This window comes from Clytia hemisphaerica, unplaced genomic scaffold, assembly GCF_902728285.1.
Source record: "Clytia hemisphaerica strain Z4C2 unplaced genomic scaffold, Clytia hemisphaerica genome assembly, whole genome shotgun sequence".
NCBI classification, from domain to species: Eukaryota; Metazoa; Cnidaria; class Hydrozoa; order Leptothecata; family Clytiidae; genus Clytia; species Clytia hemisphaerica.
The window spans coordinates 87,086-103,399 of NW_027103674.1; the positions used below are offsets into that span (position 1 = coordinate 87,086).

A 16,314-nucleotide genomic window follows, 5' to 3' on the forward strand; every position below is an offset into this window, starting at 1 on the left:
CTTTATACTGTGTTTATAGTATGTGGGAATTAGGGTTTTACCTTGAAAAAAATAGTATGTAACTGAAATTTGGCACATAGCTCCCTTTGGGTTATAGATGCACCAGAAAAAAAGCACAGTCAATTGAATAAGTTTCGGACCCTTTTTGGGGGTCAAGCTGGAGTTTTTACAAGTTCTTTGATGGCTCTGCTGGTCGTTAAATGTTGAGACAAACGATTTTATTTCTTTTTCTAAAGAACGCGTCATCCCTATTGTTTAAAAATAACCAATCAGTTAAGTATCTTGTAAAAACTCCAAGGCATCTCTTTTTGGGCCAATTTCCCATGGCGTAATTTTTCAGTACAAAACCTCTAGAACATGATTTTCAAAAAGACTTCAAAAATAACTTTAAACCTATTCATTGGAAAGACATGAAAAATTAGATGACGAAAATTGGGTTATTTGTCAACTTCAGTCCGAGAAATTGCTCGAAAACTCCCCAATGAATGGGTTTAGATTTATTTTAAAAGTCTTTTTGAAAACCATGTTCTAGGAGTTGGGTACTAAAAAATGATGTCATGGGAAATTGACCCAAAAAGGGTCCAAAACTTATCCAATTTATTGTGTTTTTTTTTTCTGGTGCATCTATAACCCCTAAGTGTGTCAAATTTTAGCCTCGTACTATTTCTTTCAAGGTTAAGGCTTTTTTTAGCTAATTCTCACATACTATAGTATTACCTCAACTTAAAACTGTGATTTTTTGTTCAGATAGGCTTTCCAGCTTCTAAGAAAAAAAATCGATTTGATAAGGAGATCAAGGAATTTGGTTAAAAAAATATTTTTAAAGCTAAACCGAACTCAGAAAATCCTTTTTAATTTAGAAATTTTACATTTTTCTTGCCATCTTGCCAAATTTTACATTTTTTCAAAATTATCCTGGACTCAACTTTGTTTGGAAAGTAATTTTGTTTATCGACTGAAGACTCAGCTAACCTTTTTGCCCGTTATATGGTATTTTTTCCTTTCTATAAAGGTTCGAAGAATATTTTCGACCTGATTTTTAACTGCAGGGTATTATATTAGTTGTATTTTTAAGTTGTTATTTAGCTTTAACTTACATAAACAACAATGAACTTATTGTTTTTGTTCTTTTTGTTTCCCGCTTTCATTGAACTTTAGAGCGTTCAATTTTCATGGAAAAAAATTTCATTGGTTTCAGAAATGAAAATGCAAGATCACGAAATCTACCCTGAAACTACAACAGTTACATAATCTTTTGAGCTATATTGAGAAGTCAGACTCTCAATAAGAAATGTCAGCTGAATACTTAAAAAATTATGCAAGGTGCTTTGCGAAATCATGAAGTTTGGATGCTCTACCGAAAAATGTGAAGGAGTCCAAAATTTACACTAAGTGTTATAAGCATATTTCTATGCCTTTGCTTTTGATACGGTCGAGGTAAATTACATAGTATGCTTTTGCTTCTGATATAATTGTACTATATAATACGTGTCGAGGTAAATTACATAGTATGTTTTTGCTTCTGATATAATTGTACTGTATAATACGTGTCGAGGTGAATTACATAGTATGCTTTTGCTTCTGATATAATTGTACTATATAATACGTGTCGAGGTAAATTACATAGTATGTTTTTGCTTCTGATATAATTGTACTGTATAATACGTGTCGAGGTAAATTACATAGTATGTTTTTGCTTCTGATATAATTGTACTGTATAATACGTGTCGAGGTAAATTACATAGTATGTTTTTGCTTCTGATATAATTGTACTGTATAATACGTGTCGAGGTAAATTACATAGTATGTTTTTGCTTCTGATATAATTGTACTGTATAATACGTGTCGAGGTAAATTACATAGTATGCTTTTGCTTCCGATATAATTGTACTGTATAATACGTGTCGAGGTAAATTACATAGTATGTTTTTGCTTCTGATATAATTGTACTGTATAATACGGAGGTAAATTACATAGTATGTTTTTGCTTCTGATATAATTGTACTGTATAATACGTGTCGAGGTAAATTACATAGTATGTTTTTGCTTCTGATATAATTGTACTGTATAATACGTGTCGAGGTAAATTACATAGTATGTTTTTGCTTCTGATATAATTGTACTGTATAATACGTGTCGAGGTAAATTACATAGTATGTTTTTGCTTCCGATATAATTGTGCTGTATAATACGTGTCGAGGTAAATTACATAGTATGTTTTTGCTTCCGATATAATTGTACTGTATAATACGTGTCGAGGTAAATTACATACTATGTTTTTGCTTCCGATATAATTGTACTGTATAATACGTGTCGAGGTAAATTACATACTATGTTTTTGCTTTTGATATAACTGTACTGAATAATAACGAAAAATTACTATAATATAGGGGAATTTTAAACCTCGATATCCAAAAATGTATATAGTATAGAGGAATAGTGAAGAGCTTTAAGTCTATGTCTAAATCTTATAGAGGGACAAGATATCGCAAAATTAATTAGATAGACCGAACCGAATTATATTTTCAACCTCGATATCCAAAAATGTATATAGTATATAGGAATAGTGAAGAGCTTTATGTCTACGTGTAAATCTTTTAGAGGGACAAGATATCGCAAAATTAATTAGACCGAGCCGAATTATATTTTCGACCTCGATATCCAAAAATGACTATAGTATAGAAGAATAGTGAAGAGCTTTATGTACGTGTAAATCTTTTAGAGGGACAAGATATCGCAAAATTAATTAGACCGAACCGAATTATATTTTCGACCTCGATATCCAAAAATGTATATAGTATAGAGGAATAGTGAAGAGCTTTAAGTCTACGTGTAAATCTTTTAGAGGGACAAGATATCGCAAAATTAATTAGACCGAGCCGAATTATATTTTCGACCTCGATATCCAAAAATGACTATAGTATAGAAGAATAGTGAAGAGCTTTATGTACGTGTAAATCTTTTAGAGGGACAAGATATCGCAAAATTAATTAGACCGAACCGAATTATATTTTCGACCTCGATATCCAAAAATGTACATAGAATAGAAGAATAGTGAAGAGCTTTATGTACGTGTAAATCTTTTAGAGGGACAAGATATCGCAAAATTAATTAGACCGAACCGAATTATATTTTCGACCTCGATATCCAAAAATGTACATAGAATAGAAGAATAGTGAAGAGCTTTATGTACGTGTAAATCTTTTAGAGGGACAAGATATCGCAAAATTAATTAGACCGAGCCGAATTATATTTTCGACCTCGATATCCAAAAATGTATATAGTATAGAGGAATAGTGAAGAGCTTTATGTCTACGTGTAAATCTTTTAGAGGGACAAGATATCGCAAAATTAATTAGACCGAGCCGAATTATATTTTCGACCTCGATATCCAAAAATGACTATAGTATAGAAGAATAGTGAAGAGCTTTATGTACGTGTAAATCTTTTAGAGGGACAAGATATCGCAAAATTAATTAGACCGAGCCGAATTATATTTTCGACCTCGATATCCAAAAATGTATATAGTATAGAAGAATAGTGAAGAGCTTTATGTACGTGTAAATCTTTTAGAGGGACAAGATATCGCAAAATTAATTAGATAGACCGAACCGAATTATATTTTCAACCTCGATATCTAAAAATGTATATAGTATATAGGAATAGTGAAGAGCTTTATGTCTACGTGTAAATTTTTTAGAGGGACAAGATATCGCAAAATTAATTAGATAGACCAAACCGAATTATATTTTCAACCTCGATATCCAAAAATGTATATAGTATAGAAGAATAGTGAAGAGCTTTATGTACGTGTAAATCTTTTAGAGGGATAAGATATCGCAAAATTAATGAGACCGAACCGAATTATATTTTCGACCTCGATATCCAAAAATGTATATAGTATAGAAGAATAGTGAAGAGCTTTATGTCTACGTGTAAATTTTTTAGAGGGACAAGATATTGAGAAATCAGTTTCACTGAACCGAATTATATTTTCGACCTCGATATTCAAAAATGTGTATAGTATATAGGAATAGTGAAGAGCTTTATGTCTACGTGTAAATTTTTAGAGGGACAAGATATTGAGAAATCAGTTTCACTGAACCGAATTATATTTTCAACCTCGATATTCAAAAATGACTACTCTCGGGTACCTAATAGCCGGGGGGTTGGAATAAGCAGGGGGGTTGGAAAAAATTTCAAAATTTAATAAGCGGGGGGGGGGTTGGAATAAAAATGTCCTGGGTGGAAAATGTTTGAAAATAAGGCTAATACAGCAGAATTAAGACAAAAAAGGGAACTTTCAAAAACATTTTCCCAAAAATTAATAAGCGGGGGGGGGGTTGGAATAAGAATGTCCTGGGTGGAAAATTTTCGAAAAATTAATTAGCGGGGGGGGGACGGCTATTAGGTACCCGAGAGTATAGTATAGGGCAATAATGAACAGCTAAAAGGTGCAATGTTTCGATGGGCATTTATCCTTTTTTTCTGGTTACTTTCAGATTGTTCAAAAAGAATATAACTGTTTGTGAAAAATTTAAAGTGTTTGCAAAATGTTTGTTCTTCACAGAAAATAAGCTGTTTAAAGCGGTAAAACTCTTTTTTTCAAAAGCCTTTATTGGGCTCTTCCAGAAAAAATCCGTTCATGGGGGGTGGAGGATATATTATTTTTTTCATGAATTACCCCTGGACATTTTGATTTTTAACCCCCTGGACACGGGTTATACCCCTGGACAAACATCAAATCAACCCCGTGGACAAAAAAATTACCCCTGGACATTGAAATTTACCCCCTGGACATTGCAATTTTTTGGTATTTTAACGGATTTTTTCTGGAAGAGCCACTGACCTTTATATAACCCTGGACAAAGCTTCTCAATCCCAGCCAAGCAAAATCTTTGATCGGAGTTTTTTGAAAATTGGTACCCTAATGTCGGCACTACTCGATAGCGGTGTAAACGCATCGAGAGCGCTAGGTATACTTTTCCTCAAATTCTTTTGATGATGTAGCGGCGTTTTAGACGTTAATTTTTAGCATTGCAATGGCTTCTCCTTGGGTACCAATTCTAAAAAAACTCCAATCAAAGATGGCAGATGTTACTTGGTCCAGGGTTATATAAAGGTCAGTGGGAAGAGCCCATTGTTCTTTTAATACCATTACGAATTTTTCCAACTTAAAAAACTTGTTATATCAGAAAAAGTTAGAACATGTAAATGATTTTGTTGCCTGCACAAAGTAAAAAATTTACACTTTACAGGGAGTTTGAAGAAAAGTACATAATAATACAACATTTAAAGAAACGCAAAAAACTATAAAACTAATTATGTAACATGGTAAAAAGACACAAAAATAAGTCTTTGTATTGAAAATAGAAACAAAAATCGTCAAATTACATATTTATTAATTATTATAGTAATACACCTTTCCCGAATTGTTTGGTATTTTTCGAAGGTCTTTTCTCATATATCTTTTTTTATTTGTTTTAGTTTTGCAGCATACAATTTTATGAAACTAAATAGAAACATCCAAACATTAAAACAAAAGAGTCAAAAAGCCTAAATAACAATTCGGGAAAGGTGTATTGACAAAAATAGTACTATTTAGATTTTGCAATTCTTGATACGCGTAAGTCAAGATGACGTCATATTTTTTAACGGAAGCACTCAAAAAAGCCGGTTTTTGACCTCTGTGTTTCTCTTTTTAGTAACAGAGAGAGGTCAAATCCCGGCTTTTGTAGGGTGTTTCCGCTAGAAATATGACTTACGCATATCAATAATACACACACGAATTTATTCACATGATAGCAAATTTCAGCACAGTAACTTTTTTCAGGACACCTGGTATACGTGACAAATATGAAAAATGACAAAGCGATAAATGAAGAAGACTCATAAAAAGTAAAAAGTTAGTATATTAACAACATAATTACAAGGAACTAAGATAGTTATTAATCACGTGCTGGTCAAGTGAGCCTTCATCCACCCAAGTTTTTTCCGCATACCCTATCCATTTTATTTCAAATTCCCGCTGCCCATTCTTATCATTCCGGTGGGCATTAATGTATTCTACCAAAAAGCGTTGTTGTTTTGCCATTTCTAAGACAACTCTTTTGGTGACAGTCAGGGTACTGGAATTAGGCAGTTCTTCATCCAGACCAACATTTTCATACATGGGGTCTAACGGATAACATCTGGAACGTTTTTTCTTTGTTTTCGACGATTTGGAAGCGGTCTCTGATGTTTTTAAAGCAGCTTCCGATGGTTTTGACTTTTTCCTTTTTCGTGTTTCTGTTTTCGTCTCAGCAGGATCAACTAATGTTGAAGTTTCAGCAGGATCAACTGATGTTGAAGTTTCAACAGGATCTGTTGATGCAGGAGCTTCTGGAATATTTTCTGATATGGAATCCATCATAGACTCCATATTAGAAAATGTTTCAGAAGTTTCAACAAAATCTGATCCTACTGAAACTTCAGCATCGTCAGTCCCTACTGAGACTTCAACAGTACGGACAGAGTATGCTTTTGCAGGGTCTCCACGACGGACTGAAATGGATCATGAAATTTGAATTAAGCGAATGAGATTATAACTGACGCAAACACACAATAACACAAAAAAGGAATGAAAGCAGAGAGCAAAATCGATTTCCTGCTAAAAATAAGTAAGTTTTCAGATGTTATACAGGGAATCTCCTTTCCCCTTATTACCTCTATTTTTCTTAATGACGTATTTCACCTGAACCTAACCTATGTGAAACGTATAATATCTTGTGAGCAGATGAAATCCATTATAATTCAGTGTTAGCATTCCTAAAAACATTTGCCCAGTCAGAAAAAGTAAAATCCTACCAATGAATGATATGCTTTCCATATTATCTTTTATTACTTCCAGCTCTTGTTTTGTACAGGCAGCTGGCTTTCTTAAAATGAATCCTTCGGGCAGGCCAACAACCTGCACTGAACCGTTGCATATCCTCTTGTACGGGACTCGTTTTCGACTTGTTTTCAATGAGCCTAAAATGTTATTATTGAAATCACAAAAATCATTCCAAGTATTTGAAAAAAAAAACATTGAAAATAGCTTGATAGGCATAACCTTTCCTTTAAAAATAATATACAAATTTCATATTTGAATTAAAAAATCCAAAATAACTTACTAAACTTCTTGTTCAAAAGCTTTGCAACTTCGTTTCGCTCTGATTTTGAAGCCCTATCTTCAGCAGACAAACCTGGAAAAATAGAGAAAATTGTAATTGATTACAAAGAAATAAACTGAGTTCAAGGCTGGAATATAAAAAAAGTGTTAGTAATACTGTAATGAATAATCAATTGATTTGTATAATTGTACAAACCATTAATGAAAGATGCAAAGTCCCAGTCCAAATCCGTATGTCCGTCGGAAAAATCCAAAGCCGCGTCGCTACCATATGTCATAATATGGTTCGCCTTTCTTCTAGTCCTAACTGTATCGGCTTCCAACACCAAGGTCTCTATACCATAACTCTCCAATTCTTGACACTGAAAATGTACATCAAAACAAAAAGTTAAGCTATCTTTTATATCAGTAAATGATGTACTTTCAAGCGAAAGGAAAAAAGGTGTTTTACAAGAACTCATCAAAACTCCAAAAGTCTGGAGGGCGTGTTTCACGAAGAACTATTTAAAATAAAATTCCGAATTACCAGGTTACTGATTTTTTTTCTGGTCATCCTGATCTTTTTCCTTTGCCATTCCAACGGCATAGCGCTGAACTCAGGTTCTTCAGCATCAGTGGCTTTTTCGTTATAAAAGATTTTCTCCTCATCCGGCAACTCTTTCCATGCCGAATTGGCTTCACTAAACGTTCCATCGTTAACTGAAATTAAAAAGCAAGTACAAGGAATAAGAATTTATTAAAATAATTATTGAAGGATGTGTAAAAATCAGGTTAAATGTTTTCAGGTAAGGATATTAATTGGGAGGAATTAAAATCAAAGAGGAAAAGTTGGTCTCAGATTGCATTGTTCAAAGTCAAAAGTATAACTAGTATTAAAAAAATTACCCTTCAACCATTCTGACTTAAAAAAGTCATATCCTCTGGGCTTTCGAATGTTGACTTTTTCTGTCACCCTAGGTCCTTTCTTTCTATTCCTAATCCAGTCCTACAAAAGAATCAAAGTTATTTATATATTTATTAAATAAACTCTCTTTTAAGCTTCAGCGAACTTTCCATAACGCTATCTGCTATATTTATGAAACTTCCTGAAAATCTATTTTGACACCTAAAAGTTTTCACACATTGAGTATGATGACATTTCTGACAATGAGCTGTCATCAAAATTGACACATTGTCAGTACAATTTCGTTTTTCATGTCAAATATATTGTTTAAACCGTAATTTAAATACTTAAAATAAGAAAAGGATTTTTTGACTCAGCAAATATATTCTTATAACACAAGGATCGTATGGGCTAAATTTCATAGAAAAGTGTAACCAGATAAAAATTTATAGGGGTAAAAAAATGTACTCCCCCTAGTTTTGAACCTTAGTATTAAAAGGGATAACGTCCTCCTCACCTTCACTATTTGTTCGGACAAATTAGTTTCCTCGACAGCTTGAGCCAACAACTCCAACCCGTGTTTATTGTCTTTCCCATAAGATGTCATACCGTTTAAATAGTATTTTTCCAGAGTCTTGAGCTGCTCAGGAGTTTTAAACACTTTATTAGACATTGCTTTTGATTCTTTTGTTATCAATGCTTCTGAAAACTTTGAGTAATTACTAAAAAAAGATAACATAATCAGAAAGGTAATATTTTGTTTTTTCTTAAAGTTTAATTAACAACGCAACCAATATTAAAGACCACATTTAGCAACTTTATGCATTGTAGATGTACTTTAGTCTGTTCTTTTGAATAATGACATCGATTGAATCATTGTGTCAAGTTCAAAAGCACTTGAAAATCCAGTCTTTTACTTTAGTCGGAGTAACAAAACCATTTCTAATCATTAGCTATTATCCATAGTGTGCATATATTGTGCTATATTAATCTTTATTTCATCATATAATTACGAACGGTAATTCTTTCTTGAAAGATTTTAAGGGAAACTCATGAAATGAAATGTACATGATATCTAAAAATGTAGATGAACCACTTCATATAAAAATAATAATAACAAATATCAAAATAGTTTTTCCCTAAAGTATGTGGAGACTTACTTTTCCTTTGAAATGGCGAAACCTTTCTACCATCAGCGAGTACAGAGAAGTCTTTGAAGATTTAAAGTGACCACTTACTTTTGGGATAAACGTAAACACAAATTATGAAACTATTTTCAATATTAAAAAATGTAAGTTTTAAAACTTTTATAACTAGCGATAAAAATAACAAAGGATAAATCAAAGGATCAACAAGCTGAATCTTAGGTAAAGGTAAACTTTGTCTAAATGGTGTAATAAAGTTGCCTTAAAAGTATCGGTATTGACTTTCGACCATAAAAGTCACCTAAATATATTTTTTATTTTTATTTTTTATTTTTATTTCTTATATTTTTTAGACAAAGATATTATAAAAAAAATAAATCTTTGAAATTTGAAAAACAAAAAAACATAAGTTAGAAAATTTGGTACAACTGTCTTGTCGGGTAAAACAGTTTAAAAATTGGGTATAAATATTCACTCGTTCACTGTTTGCGCATGGTTTCTGCGAGAAAGTTAGTACCTTTAAGGTATTTGGCATGGAATATTTTTCGTTAAAATAGATGCAACCTTTTCAAGAGGCTTCAAGGATTATTCTTAATCTGTCTTGTAAAAATAGGTGAGGTAATCTTTTTCCTGGAGATTTTTGCAAACAATGCTGTATCATCACTTCGAGTCGACCCTTCAATACATAGTTCAATTTAAAGGAAAGCTTTCTCTTCGTTATCTTTTGCAGAAGAAGACCAAAAGAATACACATCTGAAGAATAGCTTATCTTTGAACCTTTGAACAGTTCAGGGGCAAAATGGCTTTGGTTATCAAACCTCTGAAGAACATGCTGTACATTTGGCTTTCCACATTGTTCACGGCAAGCAAAAGTGAAACCCATTATTACAGGCGTATTACCTCGCAAAAGGATATTACTGGTCGTCAAATAATTGTGGAGGACACCTCTCGAAAACAAGTGTTGAAGACCATCAGCAATTCCATTAATATGATCTTTAAACTCGATAAAACTTACTGAGAACTTTTCCTTGATCTCTGTCTCAAGTGTTAGGCCCGACTCGAAATCCAAAACATGCGAAAAACAATTATCTGAATGGACAAGACCAACAGTTTGCACGATATTTTGGTGTTTTCCAATAAATGTCAAAATACGGTGCTCGTGACTGGTGACGGCTAGAGCCTGTAAGCCAAAGCTACCATTGAGAGTTTTAATTGCGACAGAATCACCATCAGGGAAGCTTGCCTTTTCAGACTTGGTAAAATTACCTGAACCTAAAGATCTTTTTTTCAGCCCTTGAAGAATCGTTCCATCCAGAAGTTTGGGGTCTTGCTCCTGCATTAGATGGTCACCACGATGAAAGGCATTTGAAAATAATGCAGCGTCGACCAAAAGAGAAGAGCGTTTTTCTCCCAACTGCTGAGTTATTTTCAGTCTGGTGAAATCGGCATTACGAAGGGAAAGGGAAGCATTTTTTTCTTTCAAAATATCGATATGTTTTGCTTGCTGTTCGTTTATGTGTCCAAGCCGTTGTATCTCTGATCTCGCGTTCTCTAATCTTGTTTTATTTACGTCATCTTTTTTTATTGTCCATCTGAAACGCTTACGTGGTTGCTAGAAAAAGTGGAGAAGCAATTATAGAGTGGATTGACGGATTAGAGTGTCTCAAAATAATCTGCAGTGGAAACAAAGAAAGCTGTAACTTTTGATAGAATTCGAATTAAACTGCAATTTATGCTCATTGAAAAGGATTATTTAGGAGTGCAATTCATCGAATAAAAAGTAAATAAATCAACATTAAAACTTTTGTAGAATTGAGTGAGGTAAGTGGGGGTGAATGAAAGTTTCAACTTGAAGCGCCATTACTGTCTGTGAAAATCTTTCAAAACCATTTACCGGTCGATGGTTGATGTCAAATTTTAAAACCAAGAGGGTCTCTAAAAGGCCCAATAGATTGTAAAACTTTAAAAAATCGGGATGGTCTTTAGAATATGTATCTCATTTATTTTATAAAAGATAGAAAAACCTCGTTAATCTCTTCACTACTGCTTTCGTCATTATTAGATTGTCCGTTATTGCCAGTTTGACAGAAAACCGATTGCTCATCATCGTCATTGATGTGGTTTTCATCGTCATTGTTGTGGTTTTCATCGCCATTGTTGTGGTTTTCATCGTCATTGTTGTGGTTTTCATCGTCATTGTTGTGGTTTTTATCGTCATTGTTGTGGTTTTCATCGTCACCGTTGTCCTTATTATCGTCACCGTTGTCCTTATTATCGTCATCGCCGTCCTTATCGTTTAGAGCCTGATTAAAGTACCAATAAAAATATTATAGTTTTCAAAATCTTGAAATACTTTTAGCATATTCTGAAATAAACTTCAAACTAGAGCTTACCTCATTGAGATAACATTTCACATCACCATGCATATCCAATTTCAGTTCAAGGGGTACCTGAATCAAGATGAGAATAATTTAGATTCACGTTAGATCCATTGTCAGAGCAAGTCACAGTAGAATACATCGGTATCAAATCTATCATAATTTGGAAAAGCAGTCTGTGCAAACTCTTGTAACATTTTATAAAAGCCTGAAAAATTGTGCGACGATACTTACTTCGAATCTTGATGATATTTTATCAGCAATAGTTTCGAAAATCCTCTCAATACTCTCCGATTTTGCAACCATTTCGTCAAACTCTGTCTAGGAGTAAGTGAAAGCATTTTAATACTTTTTATATGACATAATTGTGCAACAACAATGCAGAAATAAACTAAGAAATTTGACAGTCTTACAGTGCAGAAATCGACAAAAATACACCCTTACAGTGGATCATTCTCTTCAGACCTTTTTTTGATCTAGACATATACAAAGGGCCAGTTTAAGATTTCACAATATTTTAGTCTAGTTTTCTAAGGCAAGGCGATTTATTAAACTGATGTTTTGTCTTTGTCCCTTCCTTTAAAAGGAGTCCATACCTATGAGAATTTTGTAAGAACACGATCTTTTACTACCCTTAAAGTGCAGTGCTAGTCAAAACATACCCTTACAGTGCACTCATCAAAATTTCCAAAACTGACCCTTACGTGCCGCACCTCTGGTAGGTCATTTAGCTTAAGTGCCTCCCCCGGGGTGGGTTTACAAAATTGGTCTTCTAAATTCGAATTCATAAAAACAAGTTTGGAATAAATCAAATTTTGAAACATATCTATAAATATTATTTCTCTATCTTTAGAAAATAGATCAGCTTATTTTCCTTGTAATAATGATGACCAAATTTAAAATACCTGCAATTTATTCTTTGTTACTTTCAAAACTCTTCTTTTGCGTTGGGAATTTCCATTTATTTTGGATTTGATATGCTCCCAGACTTGGTTCCAAATAACTACAAATGGATAATTAAAAAAGCCAGACGGACCTTAAGTGTCTTAAGATGGTTATAATACTTGGGAATGAAACATATATATATATATATCAACAACCTTTAAACAGAAAAAAGAATATAATTCTTAAGTAGCTTTAAAAGATATATATGCCTCTAAGGGTTGTAGTCAATAAAAAAGGATAATTATGTTTACAACACTGTTTTTAAGTGCATTGATGTATTGAAAATGTAAAAGTTGAAAAAAATTATGTCTATTCAATGAAACAAAAATATTACAATCTGATCACTTTATAAATAGTACAACTCTTTCATAAAGCTATAACAAAAGGTATATAATATATGTACGTCCATATCCTGCCATATCCTGCCATATCCACCAATTTAATTTGGTGAAGAAGGTCAACAAATATACATACAAAGTAAAAAAAAATTAACCTAAATTTGAACCTAAATTTGAAGTAAAAAATCTCTAAAAATAATCTACAATGGATTCAAAAAGAGGCTGTAACTTTGATAAAATGTTAATTAGATTATGATTTTTTACATGTTGAAGGAAAAGATAAAGTGGACAGTATCAAGCAAATTAAAAAATAAGATAAAAATTAATATGAAAATAATATAAGTCCTATCACAGTAGGTAATCACAATCAAAAAAACCTCTAGACAATATTTTTCAATTTTAATTCTAAGTTTAATCAACAATTAAACTCCAGCTTAAATGTACGTGGACACTAAAATATTTTCTGCAATTTCTCAGCAAATACTTCATTATTTCACTTACATTAATTTTTATTATGTTGAATGAAACAAAAAACAAAACAAACTTTCTGAGATAGTAGGTAATGAGAAAGAATTTAAAATGAAAAATGGCCACATTCTTTTGAGACAAGATTCATAAGCAATAAATACTGTACTTGAAAAAATAGCAAATAGGTAGTAAATAGTAGCAAATAAGTGATTAAAGATAAAGTATTTGAATAAATAAAAATAAAAATATTATTTATGATATTTATAATCTTAAAAAAGTATGGAAACAATATGAAGAAAAATATGAAAATTAAATGCCCTAAATTAAAAATTTTCCTCAAAAGACATTTAAAAAGATCTGACTAGAACCCGGTTTGCAGCCCCATACACCGTGACTGCTCACCGCAAGAGCTGGTGAACGAGTTAATCTTGAGAGAGTTGAACTCTTGAAAATTCTGAAAAATGACGAGCAATAATCCGTCGAAGACTACAATCTAACTTTGCGTTTTCAGCACCTTGATATCACATTCTTTGTAATGTAAAACAACTTTGGTTTTGACTTTCAAGTCCTCGAAAAGTAGTAACATAGAACGAGCAATCCTGAGAAGTTCACCAACAAAAGAAGAATACAAAATCGATAAAATCATAAAAGTAATGTCATGCATAATTATGTTTAATATCATTATTTTAAATTTGAGATTACATGTCGAGCTCGCATCGAGAAAGATCTTAATTCCTGCCATCTTGAAATTCATGATCTCACATTATCTTTCATTTTCTTCCCGTGCACTGTTACATTTGGTTGGTTTGATTGGTTGGGCAAGTTACCCGACTTCACAGTATATACCGTAAGTTGGTCTAATGTCAACATCCCTCTTCTAATTCAGACACCCTTCTTTAGAGATAGCAATAATATAATAGGAAGGTTGGGATCACTTACAACTTACAGACAAAAGATTTACTTACGTTAGTCGTTTGGGAGAGCAAGGGCCTTTTGAATAATAACTATAACATACTGTGAGAGTGGGTAACTTGCATCAGTGGAAGCTAAGATGCATAGCCCTCAAAATGAATGACCTCGCTGGTCATTAAAATAAACTATATTCAGCTCCGCTCGCAGCTCTACTCTACCATTTTTGTTTTGATTTAACTTTGTATTTTAATGACCAGATGGGTCATTCATTTGAGGGCTATGCATGTTAGCCTTCACTGATTGATGCAAGTTACCCACTCTCACGGTATTTTTTGAGTATAATTTTTCTTAATGAAAATCACGATCGAACCATTCTAATGCAGTTCGGGAAATTGCATAGATCCGCAACGTTTCAAAATTCTGCAATGTTGCATTTTTTCCCAACGCTTCTTTCGACGTGTGTGATTATGAGCTATGAAAACTAATTTTCGCAAATCAAAGCAAAACTAGCCGTCACCTGGAGCTTTTACAAGCTCTTTGGTCGTTTAATTTGTAAAAAAAAAAAGATTTTAATCTTTATTACTTTCTTTTAAAGAAAGAAGCATTCGGTGCCTGTGTTTTGATTTTAAAAACAACCTCGTAATTTTCTGAAAGGTAAAGAAAAGTAGAATCAATCCGACACAACTATCGAACCACATCGAACTTCATCGAACAAAGAAAACTCATCGAACTAAATCGAACTTATCAAGAAATTTTCGTAAAGTTCAATAGCTGTTCGATCGGGTTCGGTAATCGAACAGCTATCGTTCGATTTTGTTCGATAAAGTTTGATGGTTCGATAACAAAAATCAGTTCGATAGGGTTCGGTTGACACCGCCTGGTCTTTTGGCATAAATATTTTGGGTGTTTTGTAAGGCTTTTAACAACGCGAGGAGGTGGAATTTCCGATAAGGTGTATCGAATGACGAATAATGGCATGCAATTTAATCCATTTTATTTGATTGTGTTCAATTGATTCGACGTTTGATTCATTTGATTAACACTGTCTGGAAACAGCTATTCTATCCTGCCATGCCTCTGGTGGCTTCCATTCAGTTTAAATGCTTGGTGAGTTCCTGTATGTAGCAGCAATTAGAAAAATAATCAGAAAATTAACACTTTTTCAGAAGCTGGTTTTTCTTGGTTGGTTCCTTAATGCTTTCCATAACTGAGCATATAGCTGTCATCTAGATTCAATGTCTTGTTTCTACTTTAATTATATATTGTTATCATTAATATTTGGATGATCATACCTTCAAAATAACTGTTGTTATCTTCGTTCTTCTGGATCTCAATAGCAGCGTTCGACGCCATTTTGCTTTTTGCAGTGAACTAAAACTGACCTCTCTCCGCGCTCTCAATAAGGGTCTAAGGGTCACACGATAGATTGCGCATAAGGTGCACGATTAACATCGTTGTGCGCATTGCCCCAGAAATTTAGATACTGAAGGTGTATGGATATGTATCACACACCTTTTGATGCGGTGTTACGATATCTATCAAATACCCATTGCATAAAAAGGTGAATCATTCGGGGAGAATTTCGTTGAGCCGATATCGTCTATTAAAATAGGTTCGAAACAGACTTAACGAAAAATTCGTTTTGGTGTGAACAATTAGATTACTTGTGTGTATAAAATAAGGTTAGTGTGCATCCAGGGTGTAATTTTTTAATTTAACTTTTCTGGTTTATCACCTGGTTTTCGATTTTCATTCAGAATTCAGGATGCAGCACGTGCGTACCACGTCGATTTTTCAAATTTTACAATTTCATATTACATTCCTAAGGCTAAAAATAGTAAGGATAATATTTCCTTTTCCTTTTTCACGGAAATAATATTTATCCATAGAAATAAAATCACTTCTGTCTCATAGAGAACGCTAAAAAATTTGGATTAGCAATCAGAAAAAATGAAATGACCCGCCGTTGTTGTCGTCTTTTTTTCTGAATAATTTTTTGCAGAACATTCGCCTTTCACGTGTCGGGGGGCAATAAAAATCACGTCAAAATTTACAAAAATTTAAGGTAGTAATACTGTGAGGCACGTCAAAA

General features: G+C 33.0%; 2 protein-coding genes across 4 annotated transcripts; both read right to left on the minus strand.

Annotated features, from left to right (window-relative positions):
* Window positions 1–5,551: 5,551 nt before the first annotated feature.
* LOC136803401 (uncharacterized) lies at window positions 5,552–9,071 on the minus strand. The gene is made up of 7 exons (XM_067060119.1): window positions 8,554–9,071; window positions 8,039–8,138; window positions 7,680–7,852; window positions 7,350–7,515; window positions 7,155–7,226; window positions 6,847–7,011; window positions 5,552–6,543 (listed from the first exon to the last, which is right to left on the minus strand). Exons 1-7 carry the CDS (start codon window positions 8,773–8,775, stop codon window positions 5,927–5,929), a joined length of 1,515 nt encoding a protein of 504 aa, XP_066916220.1. The 5' UTR covers window positions 8,776–9,071; the 3' UTR covers window positions 5,552–5,926.
* A 47-nt stretch (window positions 9,072–9,118) lies between these two features.
* On the minus strand, window positions 9,119–15,735 carry LOC136803402 (probable serine/threonine-protein kinase DDB_G0271682). 3 transcript variants are annotated; one of them, XM_067060120.1, is made up of 6 exons: window positions 15,515–15,734; window positions 12,465–12,562; window positions 11,794–11,880; window positions 11,575–11,631; window positions 11,206–11,484; window positions 9,119–10,793 (listed from the first exon to the last, which is right to left on the minus strand). In XM_067060120.1, the coding sequence occupies exons 1-6, from the start codon at window positions 15,573–15,575 to the stop codon at window positions 9,750–9,752; spliced, it is 1,626 nt and encodes a 541-aa protein (XP_066916221.1). In that variant the 5' UTR covers window positions 15,576–15,734; the 3' UTR covers window positions 9,119–9,749. The 3 variants fall into 3 exon arrangements, with proteins under 3 accessions (XP_066916221.1, XP_066916223.1, XP_066916222.1); XM_067060122.1 differs by lacking the exon at window positions 11,206–11,484 and having other exon boundaries at window positions 15,515–15,735; XM_067060121.1 differs by lacking the exon at window positions 15,515–15,734 and having other exon boundaries at window positions 11,794–11,876; window positions 12,465–12,531.
* Window positions 15,736–16,314: the final 579 nt, after the last annotated feature.

Coding starts and splice junctions, on each gene's coding strand:
- LOC136803402 (XM_067060120.1), bottom strand. CDS start 15,575: ATGGCGTCGAACGCTGCTATTGAGATCCAGAAGAACGAAGATAACAAC. Junction 11,881..12,464: donor TAACAAAGAATAAATTGCAG/GTATTTTAAATT, acceptor ACTTACTCCTAG/ACAGAGTTTGACGAAATGGT. Junction 10,794..11,205: donor GTAGTGAAGAGATTAACGAG/GTTTTTCTATCT, acceptor CACTTTTTCTAG/CAACCACGTAAGCGTTTCAG.
- LOC136803401 (XM_067060119.1), bottom strand. CDS start 8,775: ATGTTATCTTTTTTTAGTAATTACTCAAAGTTTTCAGAAGCATTGATA. Junction 7,853..8,038: donor TAAGTCAGAATGGTTGAAGG/GTAATTTTTTTA, acceptor TTTTAATTTCAG/TTAACGATGGAACGTTTAGT. Junction 7,012..7,154: donor GCTTTTGAACAAGAAGTTTA/GTAAGTTATTTT, acceptor ATAACATTTTAG/GCTCATTGAAAACAAGTCGA.